The 25193-nt window shown below is 41.1% G+C and overlaps 1 protein-coding gene across 1 annotated transcript in view; it reads left to right on the top strand.

Annotated features, from left to right (window-relative positions):
• The window catches only part of xylt1 (xylosyltransferase I), a 245698-nt gene that overhangs the window by 209548 nt on the left and 10957 nt on the right, over window positions 1-25193 (top strand). The window contains exons 6-9 of the mRNA XM_060840935.1: window positions 4587-4803; window positions 10469-10645; window positions 11713-11975; window positions 21901-22096. Coding sequence (XP_060696918.1) covers window positions 4587-4803; window positions 10469-10645; window positions 11713-11975; window positions 21901-22096 — 853 coding nt within the window. The remainder of the gene's footprint in view (window positions 1-4586; window positions 4804-10468; window positions 10646-11712; window positions 11976-21900; window positions 22097-25193) is intronic.

Raw genomic sequence — 25193 nt, 5'->3', positions numbered from 1 at the left:
TTGGCAGTTGTTGGTGTCTAGTACTGAGGCTGTTGCCGCGATGCCATCACTGTGGGGGATGTTAGTGTAGAGTGCTGAAAAGTCCATTGTGACGAGGAATGTTCCAGGTTCGACCGGTCCATGGGTGCTGAGTTTCTTTAAGAAATCTGTAATGTCGCGACAGAAGCTGGGGGTTCCCTGTACAATGGGTTTCAAGATGCCTTTGATGTAGCCCGAGAGGTTCTCACACAGGGTCCCATTGCCTGGTATGATGGGACGGCCTGGCGTTTTGGCTTTGTGTATCTTCGGAAGGCAGTTGAAGTCACCTACGTGAGAAGTTCGTGGGATGAGGACGCGTAAGAAACTCTGAAGGACTGGATCCAAAGTCCTGATCAATGTGTTTAGTTCAGAGGTGTAGTCTTTATGCAATCACATGTAACCCTAGTCTCCCCAATTTGTTGTATGAGGACAATCCTTTCATCCCAGCAATCATTTAGTGCAGTATTTCCTTGGTAGTCAGCTTCAGGTAAACTGTTTGTCCCATTTAGAATATAATTCAACAAACTCGACCACTTCCATTTACTTATGTGATATTAATTTTGTTGTGGTGGAATATCAACTGAGATAATCCAATGTTCTGCAATGAGTTATTGCTTGGATTATGTTTCAAATTCTCTGGAGTCAGATTCCAACCCACAACTTCAGAATTAGAGACAAGAGTACCAACTGACCCTGAGCCAAAGAAATAGTGGAATGCATTGCTGAGTGTAGAATGGAGGATAATGGACTTCTGGGACAGATGGACCAGTTCAGGGGCAGATGGGTCCAGTACAAGTTGATGGGTTACACCTTAATGGGACTGGGGTTAACATCCTCAAGGGGAGATTTGCTAGTGCTGTTGGGGTGGGTTTAAATTGGCTTGGCGGGGGTGAGAATCTGAGGGATAACTCAAATCAGAAAAATTTAAGGTTAGTAACAGGAAGTTGAAAAGGTGCTAGGGAGAGGCAGAAGAAACAAACCCAAGCATTGAGTCTGGTCTGAAAACAGAATGATGTCCCAAAAACAAAACAAAATTGGGGCAATCTGCCTGAATATATGCAGCATTTGTAACAGGTAGGCAATCTATAAACAGGATTCGAGATACAGGGGTCTGATCTATCATAATAAAAACCGGCTGCAGGGTGACCAGGACTGGGAGCTGAATATTCAAGGATATTCCGTGTTTGGGAAAGACAGGCAAGAAGGAAAAAGAACAAAATCAGAAATTGTTGGATAAACTCAGCAGGAATGGTAACATCTGTGGAGAGAAAGCAGAGTTAACATTTTGGGTCCAATGACCTTCTTCTGAAACATTAACTCTGCTGTCTCTCCACAGATGCTGCCAGACCTGTCGAGTTTATCCAACAATTTCTGGTTTTGTTTCTGATTTCCAGCATCTGCAGTTCTTTGGTTTTTTTTGAAGAAGGAAAAGGAGGTGGCATTGCCCTGAGAATAAGTGATGGGATCAGAACATTAGTAAGGGAGGCTCTCAGGTTGAGAGAACAAATTGTAAAAGAATCCTTCAGGATGAATGAGCATAATATCGAATTTCTCATGATGTTTGGTGGTGAGATGTTCATTGTGAAGCAACGTTGCTAAATTTGAAAAAGGAAAATGATGACATGAGGAACAAATTAGTAGAAGTGGTTTGGGAAAATACATTCAAATACATTCATTCTACACAGGCAACTAGTCCATGGCATACGTGACTCTACATTCCTTCAAGACGCAAAAACTCAATGAACGGTCTGCCAACCGTGACTGATAAAGGAAGCTCAGGATTACGTAAAGTCAAAAGAAAAGGTGGATGAAAGTTTCCTGAAATGGCTGTAATTCTGAGGATTGGGGGATTGTTTACAGTACAACAAAGGCGGCCCAAGGAACTGAGAAGGAAAGGGAGATTGGAAATGAGTACAATTTAACAAATAAAAACATAAAAACAGGCTGTAAAGCTTCAAAAGATACATGTAAAGGAAATATCTAGCTAAAACAAATGTGTTTCTGTTGCAGGCAGAGTCAGGAGTGTTTATAATGTGGAATTGAAAAATGGCAGTGAAGCTAAATTAGATTAGATTAGATTCCTTACAGTGTGGAAACAGGCCCTTCGGCCCAACAAGTCCACACCGACCCGCCGAAGCGCAACCCACCCATACCCCTACATTTACCCCTTTACCTAACATACGGTCAATTTAGCATGGCCAATTCACCTGACCCCGCACATCTTTGGACTGTGGGAGGAAACCGGAGCACCCGGAGGAAACCCACGCAGACACGGGGAGAACGTGCAAACTTCACACAGTCAGTCGCCCGAGTCAGGAATTGAACCCGGGTCTCTGGCGCTGTGAGGCAGCAGTGCTAACCACTGTGCCACCGTGCCGCCCAATTGTGATGTTGTTTTCACTGAGGAAGATCTCGCTGGAGTAAGGATCTGAAATTAGCATCAGTAAGCAGGTTGTGTGGAAAAATGAATGGAGCTGAAAGCTGATAAATCCCCACAACCTGATATTCTACATCCCAGGGTGTTGAAGGAAGTAGCTTTAGAGATAGTTGATGCAATGGTGATTATCTTCCAAATTTCCATCAACTCTGGAATGATTCCTGTGGATTAGAACAAATGTCACCCCATTATTTAAGAAAGGAAGACGAGAAAATGTGGAACTACAAACTTGTTAGCCTTACATCAGTAATACGGAAAATGTTAGCATTTTTACAAAGGAAGGATTAAATAAATATCTGGCTGATCATGATCTGATTGGTCATAGGCATAATGGATTTGTGAATGGAAAATAGTGTTGACAAACTTGGAGTCTTTTAAAGATGTTACTAACAAAATTGATAAATGAGATTGATGGGCATAGCATTCTTGGACTTTCAGAATGCTTTAGATAAATTCCCCCACAGGAGGCTGGTTAGAAGTTTAAAGCACATAGCATCAGAGGTAATATCCTGGCATGGATTAATGATTGGCCAACAGACAGAAAACGGATTAGAAATAAGTAGATCATTCTCATGACTTGTGCCCCAGCTGTTCTTAGGTCAAAGCTAGATAGATTTTTGAGCAGTGAAGGAATTAAGGGTTATGGTGAGAGGGTGGGGAAGTGAAGCTGAGGCCATGACAAGATCAGCCATGATCTTATTGAACGGTGGGCCAAACGGCCTACTCCTGCTCTTAGTCCTTATGTTCTTAATATATATCAATGATTTAGAGAAGGGCGTCAAATGTGATATTTTCAAATTTCTCAAGCTTTGAAGAATGAGAGATTATCTAATTGAAATTTACAAAATACTTGAAGGCTCGAAGGGATCGATGCAGATAAAATGTTTTCTCTAATTGTGAGACCAAAACCAGGGGGATGCTACTTAATTGGGATAAGGAGGGCCATTTGGAATTCTCCACCCCAAAGGGCCTTGGAAGCTCAGTCACTGAGTATGTTTAAGGTAGATATTGATATATTTCCAATTACCAATGGTGTACCGGATTGCAGGGATGGAGTAGGGAAAAGGCCTTAGAATGTTCAATCAGGCATCATAATATTGAATGTTGGGGTAGGTTTGACAGACTGAATGGCAACCGTGAGGACTGCAGATGGTGGAAATTAGATTCTAGATTAGAATGGTGCTGGAAAAGCACAGCAGGTCAGGTAGCATCCAAGGAGCAGGAAAATCAACGTTTCGGGCAAAAGCCCTTCATCAGGAATGGCCTACTCCTATAACTCTGCTCCTTCTGTTCTTAAAGCTAACTTTCAGAAAAGTTTTATGAAACAGGTAATTTTACTTTAAACTCCTTGGTGACAAACTGATGAGCTAGGCACAGTCACCGATCCCCAGGAATAATGAGATAGATGAGATCTGTCGGAACCTGTGGCTCTTTGTTTTTGAAAGATTGTTCTCATTAGGATGGCTGTGTGTGTATAGAGTGGGCCCCTTATCCAAACCCATCAAATCCCTGATGGACATTCTGCATTGAAGTTATCTCCAAAGTAGCAGAGGAAGAGATTTCAGTCATGGAAGGTAGCTGGAAATTAAATAAAGTCATTCCAGTGAGAAAAGTGTTCGCTACAGTGATCTTTTTGAGCAGAAGTGTGAACACTGCAGTTATTCGCTATAGCCTTCAAATGTATTTTGTTCACACTACATTAAAAAATAAGTGGCAAAATGCTACAATGTTGCATTACAAGTGGTGCAATAATCTGTGAAGTCTAAATTATAGAATTTCTCCATTAATTCCTTGAATTGTTCTGCATTTCCTGTCATGGTTGACAGTATGGAGAGAGATTTGGATCACATGTCTTTTCAGATCTCTTGATGTGTTTAATGAAGGAGATGAATGGCCCTTTTCCTGGTTACATTGTGCTTTCATTCACAGCAGAATTCAAGTAGGTAGCTTTAAACAGTGAACTGTTGCAGTTGCTGAGTGTAATGACACATGAAGTCAGAACTCTCTTGTTTTAATCTGCTGTATGCCACCAGGTCACAGTTTCAATATTCATAGCTGCTTTCCTAATTGCTGCTACAGTTCATGCATCATCACATCATGTCTCAATTTTGCTTTTCCATCCTTTCTTCAGGTTCATAAGGAAGCAGGGTTTAGACAGGATTTTCTTTGAGTGTGATACACACATGTGGCGCCTAGGAGACAGGAAAATCCCTGAAGGTATCACTGTCGATGGTGGTTCTGACTGGTTCCTCCTCAGTAGAAAATTTGTGGAATATGTGAACTATTCTGAAGATGAGCTGGTGAGCCACATGAAGCGGTTCTATGCCTACACCCTGCTGCCTGCTGAGGTAGGAAAGAAAAAACTAAGATTCCTTTGTGAATATTTTTAAAAAGAAAATGTATTGTGTCTCACCACAACGGTTGTGTTTAGCTATTAGGTATCAGTGGACTTTTAAGCAAGTGAATATTTTTGATTTAAAGACTGAATTTACAGTTTATTGCACTGTGACATCATAGCCATGTTAAGACTCAGAACAGGCATTGTCCAGAGACAAGGAAAAGTCAAAGGCAGGGCCTGCTTCACTAGAATAAGACCCAGAGCTGCTTAATTGCTGCAGCTTTTGACCACGTGATTTGCAGCTATCAAGAACATTGTATGTAGGGGAGTCAGGATCTGTGCTTTAAAAAGACTAGCCCATTTTAGAATATTCTGGTCTTTTTAAGATTCACTGCAAACATTACGGAAATCTCCACATTTTTAAAATGACCTGAGTATCTATTGTCATCACTGTGTATTGTATTACGATGAACTGTTGATTCTCATTTTTAAAAAAGTTATGTTGCCAAGTTAATTAAACGACTGAATAGTGAATTGTTGTCATGTTGTCAAGCCGACCTGACTGGCTCCAGGTTTCCTCACAGTGTTTCCCCAAAGTTTAGAATTCCTGGGCAGCCATTAATTAGATGTATGTTCATACTGAGTTTTAATGTTTACCTCTGAATCAAGAAATAATTTAACCCTACTTCACTTCCCCCAAACAAGGACTAACAGATAGATAGTATGTTAGAATCCTGAAACTGGAACCGTAGCCCACTTCAAACTCCCCCACTTGTAGATTTAACCCTGGAGCAATGAAGCATGATTAAATGGATTTGCTCACAGGTCTATCTGAATGATGGCATGAGGCTGCCTTCCTTCATTTCAACAATCTTTGTCTTTTTTCAGACTCATGTTAGTTGGTGTTTCCTGGCCTCAGAAAATGAAAAGTGCAAGTATCATTATAGCATTGCCTGTGGGTCGGGCTTCCTCCAGCCACCCATCATGTCTACTTGCCCTCACTACCATCCACCAGCACCAACCCTCACTTTGTGACCAGCAGCTATGCTTTCACCCCTTCATCGACATGCTATCCTCTGGGTTCCTGATTTCCCCAGGTTCCCCGGGATTGTTCCCAGGCTTCTCACCTACCGATCAGGCTGCCTGTGGGCAATAAACTGACAGAAAAAAATTTGAAAGGATCCCTGTAAATCTTCAGACTTTCCTGATTGCAACACAGCTCCCTGTTCTGGGCTAAAACCCAGGTCAATGTTCCTGAAATTTATTATTACAAATTAGATAATAGTTCATATCAGCATTGAGTTTATCTGGATAATGTCTGCAGTGAACTTGGGATTCACAAATAGCCATGTGTTACTGTCTTAGACTTTAAGATAATCAGGTAATGTTGCAGTGATTCTAATTTCACTTTGAGAAAGAATCATCTGTTTAACTATACACTTGCTGATCCTTCATGACATTGGACATTTACTCAACGATAACAATGACTGGAACGTGAGGTAATATTTTATTGGTTCGGATTTACTTTTGATTTTATCACATTTACTGCAGACATGTATAGGAAATGAAGAGACACGTTTTACAGAACGCTGAATTGAATCACAAGTGAATCTGTGGAATTCTTTCGGACTGAGGGTAGTTTAAGGCTGTGACATTAAATATATTCAGGACTGAAATGGACAAATTTTTAATCAGTAATAGATTTGAAGGCTACGGGAATAAGGTGAAAAAGTGGATTTGAGGATTATCAGACCAGCCGTGATCTCATTGGCAGAGAGAACTCAATGGGCTGAATGGCCTCTATCTGCTCCTATGTATATAGATCCAGAAATGATTTAGTTCTGATTGCCATCTTCATTCAGTGAAATCTCTGTAGTTTCTTGTTAACGCTTAATTTCTTGTGGATTTCAGCAAAAAAATGTGAAGCCCCAACATATAACCAACAAAGTATCACCTCACTTTCTAGTCTTTATTATTATAAATTATTATCATTATTATAAATATTCAGTGTCATGAAAGGTCAACCATTTTGTGTGGTTTGTGTATAATATGAGCTTTCTATTTCCTATGTTTGCTGTTTATCCAATATGGAAAGTATAAAATCTGTTTTCTAAATGATCATATCTTATTTAAGAAATTCATAATTTCTAATAGAAAGGTGGAAAAGCAAGAGTGGGCCAGTCAGGGACAGGAGTTGGTCAGTCAGGGACAGGAGTGGGCCAGTCAGGGACAGGAGTGGGTCAGTCAGGGACAGGAGTGGGTCTGTCAGGGACAGGAGTGGGCCAGTCAGGATCAGGAGTGGGTCAGTCAGGTTCAGGAGTGGGTCAGTCAGGGACAGAAGTGGGTCAGTCAGGGACAGGATTGGAAAAGTCAGGGACAGGAGTGGGCCAGTCAGGGACAGGAGTGGGTCAGTCAGGGACAGGAGTGGAAAAGTCAGGGGCAGGAGTGGGTCAGTCAGGGACAGGAGTGGGCCAGTCAGGGACAGGAGTGGGTCAGTCAGGGACAGGAGTGGGCCAGTCAGGAGCAGGAGTGGGTCAGTCGGGGACAGGTGTGGGTCAGTCAGGGGCAGGAGTGGGTCGGTCAGTATATAGAGCCTGCTTTGACATTCAGCATGTTCATGGCTAATCCTCTCTCTCTCTCTCTCTCTCTCAAAGATGTACCCCTGCTGTCTCCACATACCCCTTTATTAACTAGTGAACTGCAGAGCTTTGACATACTCAGTTATGATGACATAATTCTGTTCTTTATCTTCCCACACTTACCAGCAGTTTGTTTTTATTTCCATCCCAAAATAATACTCTACTGCCAGAGGTAGGTATCATGTCCCGGTACTGTGCAGTGATGCCATCTGCAGATGTGGCCAGGATAAGTTGCCGAAGTCTCTTCTTGGCTGGCAGTACCTGTCTGGGGAGGTGGAGTAAAGCAAACTGCTGTCTTGCCTGTTAATTCCAGGGACATGTTTCATGGTGATGTGTAATTTTGACAATTAGCGTGGTTTCTGCTCAATGTTCCAGTTTCCATCTTCTGTCAAAGTCACTCATATAGGAGCAAAGCAAGCTGCTGGTCAAAGACGAGGTGTGCTGATTTTCAGAAAAAAAACTATTTTGTTGGATTTTAGGCTTGATTTCAAATATATCAAAGTTTATTATCTTTGGACAGCAGTAAAAACACAGACTGTGCGTCCTTAGAGAGCAAATCATTTCTATGGATGCTGATTAATTTGTGACCATGAACTGGGATTTTGACATCGAACTGGAAAGCTCAGTTGAAGATATTTCCCAAATTGACAGATCCTCTTCCTTTAAAAAGGTTGCCTTCTGCTGTACTTCCTTTCTGGGAGGGAGAAGTCAGGTTTACCATCTCGGAGTGGCGTTTGGCAGGCAGCCTTTGGGAACAGTGCCAAAGCGATCTGATTACAAGGTCTTTGTACCAATTGTGTTAAAAGTTATGCTTAGTCCTCTCGTCCTTGCCTCTTCACCTTCTATGGCCTCTTTTTTTCCATGGACCCCTGCAATTTCCATGCCTATTCACCAAGGACACAGTACAGAACAGTGAGTCCTAGAAAATCAATAGCCAGTCTTGACACACACTTAACTAAATCACCCATTTTGAAATCTTAAATACATCTGTTGCCCTTACAATCCTTGCTTTTATGAAAATGTCAGATGGAACCCTTCTCGTACAGTAACAGACGTGTATCTCATTTTACATCATTTGATCTTGTCTAAATAAACATGCAGCATTGAAAGAAAGAGTTCAAAAAAAAACTTTTAAACACGTCAATCAAAATAAACCATCCATTTGCACCAATGAACGACATTCCTTCTCATTTTCCTTGTTGCTGCACACACCTCCAAAGTCTGTGTGCAGTTAGGCCAATGGAAACTGCAAATCAATGTATCGCATATTGATCAGCTTCTGCAAATCCCCTGAGTGAGCGTGCAGCACACAGAGGGTACATTGCCTGTGAACACAGACCTTGCTGAGCCAATCTGTTCATGTTGGAAATGAACCAACCATTCATAGTAGGTCATCTCTGAACCGTATCAACAAAAACAGACATCTGTTTCTCTGGTTGGCGTAAATATGAATGCCTCACAGAGCTCCAAGAGTGAAATCTGAGAAGACACTTGCCTCTTTGAGATGAAGGTGGATAGGAACTTATGCATTACTGAGTGTCACCGAGTTATACTGGAGGTTCACTACTTTAGTTCTGGAATTCTGGTTGGCTTATGAGGACACATTTAGTCTACGGGGTCTATACTCGCTGGAATTTAGAAGAATGAGGGGGGATCTTATAGAAACATATAAAATTATGAAGAATATAGATATGAGAGAAGCAGGGAATTGTTTCCACTGGTGGGTGAAACTACAATTCGGGGGCATAGCCTCAAAATAGCAAGGAGCAGATTTGGGACTGAGTTGAGGAGGAACTTCTTCATCCAAAGGGTTGTGAATCTGTGGAATTCCCTGCCTAGTGAAGCAGTTGAGGCTTCCTCATTGAATGTTTTTAAGGCAAAGGCAGAGAGATTTTTGAACAATAAAGGAGTTAAGGGTTATGGTGAGAGGGCGGGTGGGAGTCCACAAAAAGATTATCATGATCTGATTAAATGGCGGACAGGCTCCGTGGGCCAGATGGCCTACTCCTGCTCCTATTGCTTATGTTTTTATGTTCTTATGTATTGCTCTCTTAATATTGAGTTCCTGGGCTTGCCTTTACCTTTTGCAGCTCACGCGGTATGAATGTACTGTCTGTACATGTTGTTTTTACTATTAGTCGCTTTCTGTTTCCTCCCAGTAGTCTGTCTTTTTGTACCAATTATATTGCTCTGGAATTCTGGGTGATTAGTAAAAGCTCACAGGGTGACAGGTAATTAGGTACATTTTGCTTACTCACATGAAAATACATGACTGTTTGGATTCAATCAAACTGTTCAAGGAAAAAATCCACATTCACTGACCTTTCATTTAATTTTTAGGAGGGAGTGGGTACATTATTGTGGGTCACATACCATGTATGTGATTTGAGCATGGATTATGGATTATAACAGCAAGAAAAGGTCAAATTGATACCTTTAGCCAGCTAATATGATTTGATTGAATATCAGCTATATTTTATATATGCATAATCCAAATTTAATTAAACTGAATAAGAATGAGATTGATCACAAACTGGCTTTACAGCTGTCCATCACCAATTCAGGTTAGAGTCAGAGGAGAAAGGGAGATGCCTGCTCTGTCATTCAAGATTCTGGTGAATCTGAAATCTCGCTCCATCTACCCATGTTTTCTCCAGATATCTTAATATTCTTGTTGACCATATTCTATCAATAGCTCTTTCATTTGGGCTTCGCACTGGTATGACAAACTAATTAAACTCACTACTGATATCATTGTCTTAGAGTACGTTAGGATGAGAAGTTCAAACGAGTGTGTGGAGTTTGAGAAATGTTAAGTGTGGAGATAGATTACCTATATTATCAGATGTCACCTTTACCGCCTATTATATAAACACTGGCAAGTAACTGCAACGCTTCTGATTTATTTAATTTTTAAAGATACTTCATCTGGTCTGAAACATGCAGAATGCATCATGACAGAAGCTTTGTGTTATGTCAGATGTTCACATTCAGCTGGGTGTTAAATGTTAACATTTTGTTACCTTTCTAATTCAGTCCTTCTTCCATACTGTCCTGGAGAATAGTCAGCTCTGTGAGACGATGGTGGATAACAACTTGCGGATTACCAACTGGAATCGGAAACTTGGCTGCAAGTGCCAGTATAAACACATCGTGGACTGGTGTGGCTGCTCCCCCAATGACTTCAAGCCACAAGATTTCCACCGCTTCCAGGTAGCTTCAATACTTGCTGATAAATGTGGCTCCAACTGGTCCCAACATTACTCTTACTGCCAATGATACTGCTGTTACAAAAAACAACTTGTGTTCAGACATGAGGGCTGAGGTTCTGGTGAATTCTCATGGTGTAAGAAAGGAATTCACCAGAATAGCTCTCAATATTATTAATTGTCAGTTCTGACCTCAGGATTATTTTTCGTGTTTGGAGGCTAGGAGCCAACAAGGATCTGTTTAATCTGTTGATTATTTGGATCAGAATGGCGTGCAGGTATATTGGGAAAAGGCAGGAGTTTGGCTCCAGGGAATGGGCACATTTGGCTGAGTGGCTTCTTTCTGCACTGCAACAATTCTGTGGTTCTGTGAAGGCGAAGCTAATAAAGGTAACGCCATATCCACAAGCACGTGAGGCGGAAAGGATTATTGGAGAGCGGCAACTGGGTTGTTAAAAGAAAGGGGATAAAACCTGATGTCACCTGGTGAGGGAAGCTGAGAAGGAAAGTTGAGTTATCAAATATTCAGTGAGAGTGGGATTCGAGAAGTAGAGATTAGGCTTGTCGATAAGATGAGCTGAGGGGGAAGGGGGAAACAGATGGAATGTGAGCATTGCTGGCAAGGGCAGTATTCACTGTCAAACCCGAATTGTCCTCAAGAATGTGGTGAGCTACCACTTTGTGAACCGCTCCAGTCTTTCCAGTGTAGGTACACCTATGGTACTGTGAAGGAGGTGTTTGAAGATTTTGAGCCAGGGGACAGTGATGTAGTTCCAAGGAGGGATACTGAGTGGCATGGAGGAGAACTTGCAAGGTGTGACGTTCCCATGTAACCTCCTTTTTCGTGAGGTGGAAGAGGTTGCATGTAAGGCCGATGCTATCTAAGGAGCCTGGTTGAATTACTGCGGTGTGTCTTGTAGATGGTGCAGACTTCTGCCTCTGTACATCGCTGTGGAAGGAGTGAGTGTTTGAAGTGGTGGATTGGTAGATATCCTTCAGGGACATGGCTAAAACCATCACCATTGTTGATAGATCGGAAGTGAAAATAATACTCTCCTTCAATCCACACAGCAAACGGCGAGGCCAACGTTTTTTGCTCGGAAGTTTGAGGCCGCAGTTAACCAAGAGATCATTGGTCAGCTGGATGCCTATCTGTTTGGGAACTACCCAGCTGGCATGACAGCCCTGAAGGCGTACTGGGAAAATGTATACGATGAGCCGGATGGCATCCATAGCATCAGCGACACATACTTGACCATGTATCACTCGTTCACCCGCCTTGGTCTCAAAAGAGCAGAGTCTTCCTGGCATTCCAAAGAGGAGAATAAGTGCAGGTGAGAGAGAAACTGCATATAACTTGTGAAAAGTGTGGCATTGCTGCAGTTATGGTATGCAGACCATTGTGAAAATGGGGCGAGTGAAATAATGTTGCTGATTTAACAGGAATTTGAAGAATTTTGGCAGGGTTTTTCCCTCAGAAATATGATTCTATACCCATAATACAATATATGCATTACATTACTGCTAATATTTCACCTTTCATAATGTATATCTCAGCCAATGAACTACCTTTGAAATGTAGTCACTATAATAACATTGGGAATTACAGCAAGCAGTTTGAGCACAGTGTGATCCCAGCAAAATGCAGTGATGTAATTAAACATAATCTGCTTTATTAGAATCATAGAAAAATTATGGCATAGAAAGAGGCCATTCAACTCATCGTTCTGTGCTGGCTAATAATGAGAAAAAAGGAATCTAACCTGTCAATTTAATCCCACCTTTCAGCTCCTGTTCTGTAACCTTCTAAATTACAGACTCCATGTGCATTGAAGTTATAATGCTCACTGAGAGTTAACCGTTGGCCAGGACATCAGAACTCCCCTGCTGCTCTTTGAATCCTTGCGTAGAATATTCTTTGCCCGTTTGAGGGGCCAATTGAGACTTCAACATAAAAGTGCATTCTTTCCGATGGGCTTTTAACAGTACAGATTTCCCTCAGGACTGGATTGAGGTGTTAGTCCTGCAGTAAGGCATGAACCCATTAAACCAATTTAGTAAAGCTCTTTGAGGATGTACCAAGCAGAATGGGTCTGATGCAATTGAACTTCCAAAAGGTGTTCAGTCAGGTTATTGTAGAATGCACTGTCAGAGCTGACACACTACAAGGCTTGGCTAAATAGGACAAAATGGAGATTGGATAAATTTGTCATTTTCAGGTTGGCCAACTCTAAATCGTGGAGTGCCATGGGGCTCAGTGCTGGAGCCTTAACTGTTTATGATTTATGTTAATGATTTGGATGAAAGGATTAACAATATTTTAGCCAAATTTGCAGGTGATGTAAGGATAGGAAGGAAAGCATGTAAGTAGGATACAAAGAGTCGGCAAAGGGATAGAAATAGGTTCAGTGAGTGAGGAAGAATTGGCAGATTCCCTGTGTATAACGCAGGGAAACGTGAGGTTGTTCACTTTGGCAGGAAGAACAACATCTTATTTAAGGGAGATAGAGAGAGAGAGAGAGAGAGAGAGAGAGACTGCAGTACAAGAAGGCTCTGGGTATCCTTGTACATGAATCACATAAAACTAGTGAAAAGGTTCAGCAAGTGATTCAGAAGGTGAATGGAATGCTGGAATACCAATGTAGGCAATTGCTACAATTGTACAGGATATTGGTGATACTACACCTCAAGTACTACATAGAGGTCTTGCTCAAGGAGTGACATACCTGAATTGGAAGCAGTTCAGAGAAAGTTAGGGATGAGGATCTGTCTTGAGAGGAAAGGTTGAGGAGGCTGGATCTATACTCATTGGAATTTAGAAGAATGAAGGATGATCTCATTGAAATAACAAATTCTGAGGGGCCATTAGAAGGTGGATACTGAGAAGATGCTTCTTGTGGGAGATTCTGGAGCTAGGGGCCACACTGTCAAAGTAAGAGGCCTCTCATTTAAGCCAGAAGACACTGAGGAATTTCTTCTGAGGACCATTAGTGCTTGGAATTCTGTTCCCCCAGTGGAGGCCAGCTCATTGAAAATGTTCAATACTGGATGAAACAAGTTTCTGATCAACAAAGGAATTGAGAGTTGTGAGGGTATGGCAGGGAAGGGATGTTAAGACCACACTTAAATCAGCTACCACCTTGTTGACTAGCAGAGCAATTCTAGAGGAGTGACCGAACTGCTGCTATTTCTTATCTTATGTAAACCATCTTGAACACACAGGCAATAGTGCCAAGACTAATTAAGGCTTACAGCTTAATTATTGCTTCAAAAAAATCCAAATAACTGTGGATGTTGGAAATCAGAAACACAAATAGGAACTGCTTGAAAAACTCAGCAGGTCTGACAGCATTTGAGGAGAGAGATACAGGGTTAACATTTCAAGTCCTTAAGAGTTCTGTCACGGATGCTGCCAAACCAAGATGCTGCGTGTTTCAAGCCATTCCTGTCTGTGCGAGTTATTGCTTCAACTGGCTTTGTTATACTGCTTGCTGCTTGTACACTGGGTAACATTATTTTACATGCTTGATGTGGTACAACAGCAGTTCATCCTGCAGCAACTATGCAAAGCAGCTCTCTACCATATAACATAATTAACATGTTTAAAGAAAATTGGGTTTTTGAATTCCCTGGAATTCTCTAACTGCCTGTTCATGCTACTCTTTGTATTGATATGAAAGTGATCCTAAACCCATAAAGTGATTCCTGCCAACCTGCTCAAACTCCCAAGCAGTCATTGCACAGCTTGTGTATCTCTGCCTATTTAGATAGGCTGTCTGAAAGCAGGGGAAAGTCATGGTGTCACTGAGTTTCATCAGCACTGTCAGAGTTCGGCATCCAGAAGTTTGGCAAGCGTCATTTTTGCAGTTTTTACTGGAAATTAGTCTCCCTGTTTACAAATGTTACAAACTGAAAATCAGCATAAACAGAAGTAGAGGGCTGTTGTTGCATAGGTACCATCTCTACCTCTGACCTCAAAGATCCAGGATCAAGATCTACTTGTTCCAGAGGTTTGTCATATTATCAACGAACAGGTTGATGAGCATGATCACATCCCGGCCCTTGATGCATGACCAAAGGTTAGAGATGGAAAGGGATATACTTTATGGTGTTTCCCATGTGACATTGCCTCCAGTGCCTATACATCACTGTGTATCCTGAGTTACACATCAAAGATCAGCTCATACTCAGGTATATCCATCTCGAGCCTGACACCAAGTTCACTCAAGTGGAGATGTTTACTCTGCATGCAGGCTTTGAACTTGAAAGTTTACTTTGGATTCATAGAGTCATACAGTATGGAAACAGACCTTTCGGTCCAACTAGTCCACCCTGAATATAATCCCAAACTAAACTAGTCCCACCTGCCTGCTCCTGCTCCATGGCCTTCCAAACCTTTCTTATCCATGTACTTACCCAAATGTTTTTCAAACGTTGTATTTGTACCCACAATCCACCACTTCCTCTGGGAGTTCATTCCACACATGAACCACACTTTGTGTAAAAAAAAATCCCCCTCTTGTCTTTTTTAAACTTTTCTCCTCTCACCTTAAAAATGTGCCCCCTAATCTTGGAATACCCCATAAATCATCTTTCTCAGATACACTATTTAAGGGGTAGATTTTAACCATGAGGTATTTTTGGCTAATTGAAAGGATTGGTTGGCTGGAGGTTGGATGGGAAGTACAATTAGATTTGAGGTGCTGAGTATTTAATTTCCTGAGGTTTCATTAATGTCCACGGACAGAACACAGGAATGATTGAGTGATCTTTGGGACGGTCTTGTAGGAGAGAAGATGGAGATTCCAGGGCAGTGGAAATTATAACTTTGCTGATCAGCCTCCAAATGGTGAGTTTTACACTCCCCTTTGAGAGCTCTTCCATCTGTATATCTAATTCAGCCTGCAGTGAGGAAATGGGGTGCCTTGATGACTTCTCCCTTCGAAACACAGTTATAATCATGGCAATGATTCTGCAGCACTCCAAGTTTTCATCGAATCTCAAACTGACAGAACATCCCAATGTTGTAACCATGATGTTTGTTATCCAGCTCTGTAAATTCTGAGTACACTTGTTTATTTTCTGCAGTGAAGCCTATCATTTGAATACCACAGTATAGATATCAGGTGACCAAAGAAGTCCAATACTGGATCGTTGGCTTACTTTGACTAAGGGAAAAATTCCAACCTAAGTGTTCTTCAATGGAAATGTAACCTTTAAATACTTGAGAGTAATCTCAGCAGTACTTTTAAAGTGAGCTTAAAGAAAAGTCTTGTAGAGACATGTGGAAATCATTAAAATCATTTTCCTATCCTTTCTGGTGTTAGGCTCTGACATGTCTGTACTTGATATATGACATTCTGCAAAAGTGATTAAGTGCCCCCATTAGATCTGCTATGGTGTTGGTGAGAAGGACTGAGAATCAGCCTCATGGCATATTTGTCCAAATGTGCTGCAGTAGAGAGCCCAGCATGGCCAGCCCATTAGGGAAGGATCACTCAGGGACACACAATGGGTGGCTGCACTGCACATACAGAGAGGCCTCATACAGGCTTAACACATCAATATCCGGAGTCCTGTCCAACGAGACACATCATGCTGCTGGAAGGAGCAAAGTTCAAGTGCCAAATTACTGAGAGAAAGAAACCCTCTAACAATAAATATTAACAAGTGAACTTGCAACAGGACACAAGCAATTTTTGGTTCAGTTGTAGCTATTTGAGAGTTGTGTAGTTTTTTTTATTTGGGCAAAGTGAGGACTGCAGATGCTGGAGATCAGAGCTGAAAAATGAATTGCTGGAAATGCGCAGCAGGTCAGGCAGCATCTAAGGAACAGGAGAGTCGACGTTTCGGGCATAAGCCCTTCTTTAGGAATCATTGGATGCTGCCTGTCCTGCTGCGCTTTTCCAGCAACACATTTTTTAGTTTTTTTATTTGTTTGTTGTGAATTTCATTTTTAAGTATATATCGTGAGCTGATAGATTAGTTATCATGGCTGTACACGTGAGCTGATAGATTAGTTATCATGGCTGTACACGTGAGCCGATAGATTAGTTATCATGGCTGTACACGTGAGCTGATAGATTGGTTATCGTGGCTGTACACGTGAGCTGATAGATTAGTTATCATGGCTGTACACGGTTTGCAGATTTGTTGTGAAAATTTCCCTACTTCATTTTATTTAGTCTGCTTGTTTCAGATTGACAGCAGTAGATTTTTTTAAACCCTGCCTTGTGCTAATTAAACATTGGAGCAAATTACATTGGTAACTGCCTAGAAATTAATTTATTTTTTCAGCCATTACAGCAAGGCAGGCAATTTACCATGGTACAGACTCACTGGGCTTAAAACACCACACATCAAAGACAGAAACATATGAATATGTGTATTTATTTAAGAAAGGAATAGTTATGAAAGAATTTGATTTGATGCTGCATTATTTGAGCATCCTGAAACTTCATGGCTGAAATATCCTTCTTATGTAAAGGTGAAATAACGAGTTTTCTCCCAAATCATTAAAAACACACAAAAAAAATCATTAATTAGCAAAAGTCAATTGGATTATTTTGGTGCTCTAGCTCTCCAGGTTAGTATTCAACTGGATTCTGAACACCATCATTGTTTTTCCCCTTAATATCCAGCCTGACACATTATTCAAACATTTATCACTTTACTTTTCAATTATTTAAATTTATATCCTACTTGCACAGCTTTGAATTAAATTTCTTGCTTTCCTTTATCTGTACCACTTAATATTTTATAACAACTCCATGAGGTCCCACCCAAATATCCTTTTCCTAGACAATGAGCTTAATTTTCTTGTATATTATTCAATTTGAGATTTTTAATTCTCCTCTTTGTGCCCCCTGTAATCCATATGTATGTTTTAATTGTTGGTTGAGCAATAAATCATTAAGGCAGAACATAAATTAGGAATGCTTTTGTACAAACTACATATTCCACTATTCTCTGTTTAAATTACTTTGCCATATTGCAGATATTAAAGCTGATGAATGAGCTCACTATTACTCCAAAGTTCTTTTCTTCGTCATCTTGTGTTAATTACTGTGCAATGGATAAAATCAAATTATATACATCTGTCTGCCAAGCTGCAATATTTTATGTGATCATTTACTGTCTGGCTGGCTAATTTCATTACCTTTCCCTTTCTAATTAAGCCGACCTTGTTTCTTAACCCTGCTTTCAGGTCTGTTATCTTTCGTATTTTTCAAATCATTACTATAAAAGGTACCATTCCAGCTTGTCCTCGGGATTCTGTTATAGTGTCTGTCATTGTTGTTAAACTATTAGGTTGTATTCGACTTGTCATTGATCTTAAACATCGTTCCAATGATTGCCTGCTTCCAGCTGCAGGAAACCTCACGTGTCCACTGATATCTTTTCCTCTGCTGTTGGCAGACATGCATTCTGAAGGAGTCAGTGTAGGAAATGCTAGAATAAATCCAATCTGTTGGTGTGTTTATCTCTGCTATACCAGATTCAAAATCCTCTAGAATACCAGGTGTACAACAGAGATTTAGCGGCAAGTCGGTGTTATCCTTTGTCATTAATAATTGTCGAATAAAAATAATTTACCTTTTTAACTTCAGTTTTACCCACAAGTTTATGCTCTAAATTCTAACTTGATCTAATTACAATTTTATCATTATGGGACTAAATGAATACTCTTGTACTATAGTTACCTCATAGGATTGCCTGTGCCATTAATATCATATTCTGTTTTATCTCATTACTGTGTTCTTATCCCTCTTTTCCATCTGCAGATTTTCCACCCTGGGTTTTCCTCCCTTGTTGTTATCTCCTCTTTTACCCTGCAAGGTCTCGTCCTTCCCCCTTTTCCCCTGTAAGCTTTCTCAACTCCGTCCTACTTCAGATTACTTAATCTGCCAGGAATCTCAAGTACACCTCAATTCCCAATCCTGCTTTCAGTTTGCTTGTTAACAACTCAGCTATTTAAATATTGTCTCTTTCCCTGAGGCTATCAGCTCAGCATGCTTCATTTTTAAATTACCCTGAACACGTCAGAATCCCCCTCTACACCTCCTTTCCTCGTCAACTTTTCCTCCTTCACATTGAATCCAGTCCTATCTTCAGTGAGTTTTATTCCTACAACACCTATATTTTTGTAATTGTTGTGAATAAATCCAATACAACTATCTTGCTCTATGTGCTTCTGATATGTTTTCCACTATTCAATAAATAACAATATGCAATAAATGCACAGTTACCAAGCATTTTATTTTTGACTTCTAAGAAAGGGAATTTATAGGTAAAAGATAAAAGTAATGCAAGGGTAGATAATGGCCGAGTGGTACTATTGCGGGATTGTTCATCCAGCGACCCAGGCAATGCTCTCGGAACCTGGGTTCAAATCCCACCGTGGCAGATGGGGAAGTTTGAATTGTATTTTTTTAAAAATAATCTGGAATTAAGACTTTGATGATGACCTTGAATTCATTGTCATTGTCAGGAAAAAACCCACTTGGTTCACTAATGTCCTTCAGGGAAGAAAACTGCCATCCTTACCCGGTCTGGCCTACATGTGACTCCAGACCCACAGCAATGTGGTTGACTCTTAACTGTCCTCTGGGCAATTAGGGATGGGCAATAAATGCTGGGCCTAGCCAACAACACCCTCAACCCTGTGAATGAATTAAAAAAGATGTCAAATGGGTAATAGAGGTTTGAAACACTTTATCCACCTCCTCCCCCACCCCCCAACACCACCAAAAGAGGATATCTCCTCTGAAAATGTCCAAAGTGAAATCACTTGATTTTTTTTGTAGGCAACAGTTCTAAGGGATGTGAAACCAAGGTGAGGAGTTGAAGCTGAGATATAGATGTGTCATGATCTAACTGATTGGTGAAACAAATGTTGTTAGACTGAATAGCCTACTGTGTAGCTGAAATACCAAACACCCCAGTAGCCCTTCAATAACAATGTCCAGGTCATCACCATAGTCTAAGCAGATCATAGGGCCACTCTCATATTACAGAGAGATGACTGGTGGTGGTTTAACCTGAGGCAAAGAGAGGGTTGAGAATGAGGCTCCTTCACGTCAACCCTGGCTGGTGCAGTATTTGCAGCTCTGTTGTTGATGTCAGTCTGCACCTCAATCCAGCCAACTGAGCTAACCAGCTTGCTTCTCCAGCAGCCAGTGTGCTCCTGAGGGACCCATTTCTCCTCTCCATTGGCTGAGAGTGACTATTGCAGCTACACTGTTTTGCTCCTGCAGGATCTGGAATTTGAAATGCTTCCTTTTCCTGAGCCCACCAACACTGATTCATTTTTGAGTTGTAAGAGTTCAGCGCAATTTGTTTTGTTATATAAAAATGTGACAGTTGAAAATACTTACTGTTGACACTTCTCCCCCTTGGACAAATGGGCACGACAGTTGATACTGTTGACAAGTTTTTCTCTTGTTTACTAAGAATGGCAAACTCAGAAATGTCAGAGTTTACTGTGATAACTAATGGGCAATGGGTTGGCATGGCAGCACAGTGGTTAGCACTGCTCACAGCGCCAGGCGTCTGGGTTCAATTCTACACTTGGGCGACTGTCATTGTGGAGTTTTCACATTGGTCCTGTGTCTGCATGGGTTCCTGCCGGATGCTCCAGTTTCCACCCACAGTCACGGGGATTGGGTGGGCTGGTGGAGGGTGAAGATTCTGGGGGAGATGCTCTTTGGAGGATTGGTGCAGACTAAATGGGCCAAAGGGTCTACTTCTGCAATGTAGGAATTCTGTGACAATTCAGGGGCAATTTGATGGTGCACTGTTGTATAAGCATGTATTACCAACATGTTGGGTAGATTGCTGTTGTCATTCCCTTTTCTGACTGGGTCTCCATGTGGTCTAGTATGGCCAAGGAAATCCACCAGGTAGCATAATGAGCAGAGGCTCCTGTCTTACACAAGATGGAGGCTATTGCATGATAGCAGACTGGTAAAGGTGACATAAGTCATTGTTACTGAAATTACTGGGAGACCTACGTAAACACAGCTGTCACCACCAGGGTGGAAAGATGTTCCTCTTCTCTCCAATCAAATCCATATGACATCAATCAGATTAGGTAGAAATTAATATATTGTTCAGCATTAATCCTTTCAGTATCATTGCCTCATGCACATACACAACTAAAGGAAGCCTGCTGTCTTTTTAACAGAGAAAAATTACATTTTGTTACTTTCAAACTAGAATCTGATTATTCTTGTAAGTAGTTGATTTCAAGCTCTTGCAGACTGCACTTACTTTGCAGCTTAATTTAAAATCTAGAAATGAGATGATATTGGCATGACAGTGAGATCCTCAAAGCCCCAGCATTGACACAGTCAACACCCTTTCATTTTATTGATTCAAATGAAATTCTGGTTACCTGAAATTTTCCACCTCCTGTCCCAGAAATCCTTTATCTATCATATACATTATGCTGTGCATGACAAACAGATTGGTGTATGCAAATCAAATCTTAAAGGGATATGCAGAGTTCCACAAGGGATGTTTCCTCTGGTGTGGGATCTGGAACCTGAGGAACACAGTCTCAGAATAGAAGACAAACCATTTTGGACTGAGGTAAGGAGGACCCTGTTCAAAAGGTATTGAATCTTTGGAATTGTCTACCCCAGAAGGCTGTGGATGCTCAGTTATTTAGTAAGTTCAAGACAAGAATTGATAGATTACTCCCTACTGATACAACAGATGTGGGGATAACATGGCCAGTATGATGTTGAAGTTGTTGATCAGCTTTGTTCTGGAGTGGTAGAGCAGCTTCCTGCTCTTTATTTCATTTGTAGGAACATACGTTAAATGTCCTCTCTAATGAAGGGTCACTTGACCCCCAATGTTAACTGCTTTTGCTCCAGTGATACTGTACTGCCAGACCTTTCTTTATGTATTCATGCACAGGATGTGGGCAGAGATTTTCCAGCAATTTTTGGTTTGTTTCTGTATTGGTTTATTTGCTCTTGCAGTTCCCTGTATCTTTCTGTAATCAAACCATCATGTGATAATCTGACAGCAATCGGTTTGAAGAAAACATTCATTCAAGATTTGTTTTAAAAATCCATTTCTGGGACTGTTTATGATGAGCTGTGTTCTAAATGGCTTTCTCTTTGCTTTTTTTAAGTCTTTATGGTTTAACTGCTCTTCCTTGACTGAATCTGAAGAATATTCGAAAATATCCACTGGTCTTGTCCTTTCTCAGCTAACACTTCTCTCTCTGCTCCTGTTTTGTTCTAGATATTACCCTATGGGCAATCCAGTCTCAGTGCATCTCTATTTCTATGCTGACCGGTTCCAAGGCTATCTGCTGAAACACTATGCGACAAATCTGGCCACCAGCAAATTGGAAACACTGGAGACTTGGGTGATGCCAAGAAAAATGTTTAAAATTTCAAGTCCCACCAATGACTTTACACGGCTGCAGTTTGCTGAGGTAAACAATCAAAAATGAAGCTTGACTTAATTTTACTGAAATAAAGGAATTTGCTGTCTTAATTATAATGGCACATCTACAAAATGTTGTAAAAATCTTGGATTATGTCACCCAGCATCCACCCTTGACATCTTGTGCTGAGTTGCAGAAGGGTCAACGTGACCAGGAATCTGATGTCCTGCCCTACATTTCTAGTCAATCCAACCCAATTTTCACTGAAAGGAAAAAGAAGGGAGTACTCAGTTGCTTACTATTTTTCTACTGCTTGATTAGAGTTTGCATCCCCCCATCTGTCTTTGCCTTCTGGTTTCCAACACCGTAGTAATTTACTTTAATCCTTCCCCTATATCAGCCATGCCACCTTGAAGAAATCTGAGGATACTGGGAATTAGGCCACAATCAAGCCTGGAGTTTCCCCTGGAGTTTCCCCTGCTCCCTGAGAATTCAGCTGATCGGAGAGCAGGCTGAACGGGATATCAGAGCTGGGTGAACCAGAGAGGCCATTTGACCACTCGAGACTGCTTCAACATTTAATTAGATCACAGCTAATTCCTTAACCTTGGTTTTGTTTCCTCTGGTCTCATAGTCCTTCATACCCTTGCTGAACAAAAATCTATTGATCTCTGCCTTGGAAAGGTGAGCTGCTCCCATCTATAGCCCTTGGAAGGAGAATGTCCACTACCCTTCCTGCAAAATGTGCTTCTCAATTTCACACCAAAATAGTTGACTCCAATATTCTTGCTAGGAATTCTCTGACAAAAATAATACATTTTGTGTATATATACCCTAATACCCTAATCATTTTAAATATATTCAACAGATTAACTTCCTAACTTGAATGGAGTACAAGCCTAGTTTGTGCAAATTGTCCTTAAACGTTGCCTTTACGTTGTGATATAATTCCTGTGAATTGGAGCTTTAATCTTCCCAAAACCAGTTTATCTTCGCTAAGGACTGGTTGCCCAAATTGATTGGAGTATCCAGATGGTGTCTGCCTGAGGCTGTTTGTGACTGCAACATCACTTTCTCACTTTAGAATTTCTAACCCTTGAGCTAAAAGCCAGCATTCCATTAACTTCATTACAATTTTGAATTATGAACTCTGTCATTGAAAAAATATGAACAATTGCATGTTGCAATAGACTGGCTGCTGGCGGAACATGGCAGTGTTTTAATTTACAGATCAAATCTCCTGTCTGTGGTAACTCTTGTTTTTACTTGTACAGAAAGCTTAGTGATATATTTAACGGAAAATTTGACTTGTCTAATGACCAGAACAGAGCTTTTAGCTGCTAAAGGCCATGTTGTTTTCACAGTCCCGCACAGTGCAGTAAACAGTGTGCATCTGTCTGATCTGCAGTTGAAGGTGATAGTTGTTGCTTCAATCAGTCACTGTTCCTAGATTATGATCATTGTTAAACCATGTTATTTTCCTAGCACATGATATAGTTCAGCATGAAAACCCACTTTCAACTGGAGCTGTGTGTACAGCTGCACAGAGCTGCGAAGCAATAGCAAGGGGGAAATGCAGTCTTAGAACAGGAGGTCAGAAGGACCACTTTGGTGAATTACAAGACTGATCACAGAGACACTTGTCTTTGCTCATCAACAAAAAAACCTAGGTAAAGGCATTAAAGAGCGATCGTTCTGGCAACTCTCTAAGGCAAAGCCAGTCAGTTGTTAAGTGTATTCAGTAGACTGTCTCTTTTCTATAGAGACCGTCTCCTTGTGCCTTGTGACAAAAATGTTTCATTGAAACAGCAGCATCAATGACACTAGGTGAAAGGAGAGAGCCCAGTGAAGTTTCACTCGAGAGTGATCTTTACAAAAAGCACTTTGATGTAAGGCAGTCCCATTTGTTGTTCGAATAGGTCAGTGATTATAAAGCGTATGATCCATGAATGGATTAAAAATGAAACAGTGCAGGAACCAGCAAAATGCTCGCTGTCTTCCATTGAGACTTGGGATTAGTTTCTTACTGTAGGTTGTCTCCTTTGAAACATATTCAAGAGTTTGTTGTAAACATGGCACGCCATATTAGGGAGAGTCTTGGTCACCCTATTCAGGTACAGCTCCAGTACAAGTGGAATTTGAACCTGGACTTTCTGGCTGAGAGGGACAGACCATATTATATCACAAGAGCCCACTTAGAAAGAACCTTTTATTCTATTGGGCTTGCACTGCCATAGCCTGCTCTCGGTTTAGAAGATGAGCGAATCAAAACAGTTCTTCTGATTGTGTGGCCATGAGGTGTTGAACCTCAGCCACTGAGGTCGACAGATAGCCAGAAGGACTGGCACTCAGTAAATAAAAACTAACCTTAATTTGAGTCAAATAACTGAATTGTAGGAATACTGACCAGGTTCTTCTGGTGTTCTCAGGTGTCCCACTCACTTGTTGAAAAGTTGGAAAGACCTCAAGCTAACATTTTAGAACAAGGATGTAGGTTTGCTCGCTGAGCTGGAAGGTGCATTTCCAGACGTTTCATCACCATACTAGGTAGCATCTTCAGTGGATCTCTGGCCAAAGCACTGCTGATAATTCCTGCTTTCTATTTATATGCTTGGGTTTCTTTGGGTTGGTGATGTCAAACCTGAGCTACAAATCTACTCAAAACCCATTAATTTTAGAGCAAGGCTTGTATCTCAATTCCAATCAGGCAGTTTGGAGGGCAGCAAAGATCCTTCCTGTGAAATCAAGCTCCTGAAAGCAGACTTGCCAGCCAATCAGAGAGCAGCAGCTCCCACACTTGGCAGTGTCACTGAGAAGGCCTTAGGTGCTGCTGTGCAGTAGATGCTCGATGACCAGTGTGGACATGCTGGAAAACTTCTGACTATTGCAAGGACCAAAGACTTGAGTAAGCACTTCCTGGGAATTCAGGTTGTGGATAGGGTTGTCGGGAGAGGGCATGTTGAGAGCAAGGGTAGATGTGTGGTCCCTCTGACTATTTTCTACTCATTAACACTTTTAAATCCAGTGAATGAGAGAGGACATGGAGAAAGGTATACCATGGTTATTAAAGATACTTCATCTTGCCATACAAACTGTGGAAATGCATTGGCTCCCAGCTGTTACTCAGGTCAGTGCCTGTCGCTAC

The sequence above is a fragment of the Hemiscyllium ocellatum genome, chromosome 20 (assembly GCF_020745735.1).
Source record: "Hemiscyllium ocellatum isolate sHemOce1 chromosome 20, sHemOce1.pat.X.cur, whole genome shotgun sequence".
Taxonomy (NCBI): Eukaryota; Metazoa; Chordata; class Chondrichthyes; order Orectolobiformes; family Hemiscylliidae; genus Hemiscyllium; species Hemiscyllium ocellatum.
This window is presented reverse-complemented; position numbering and strand designations above follow the sequence as displayed.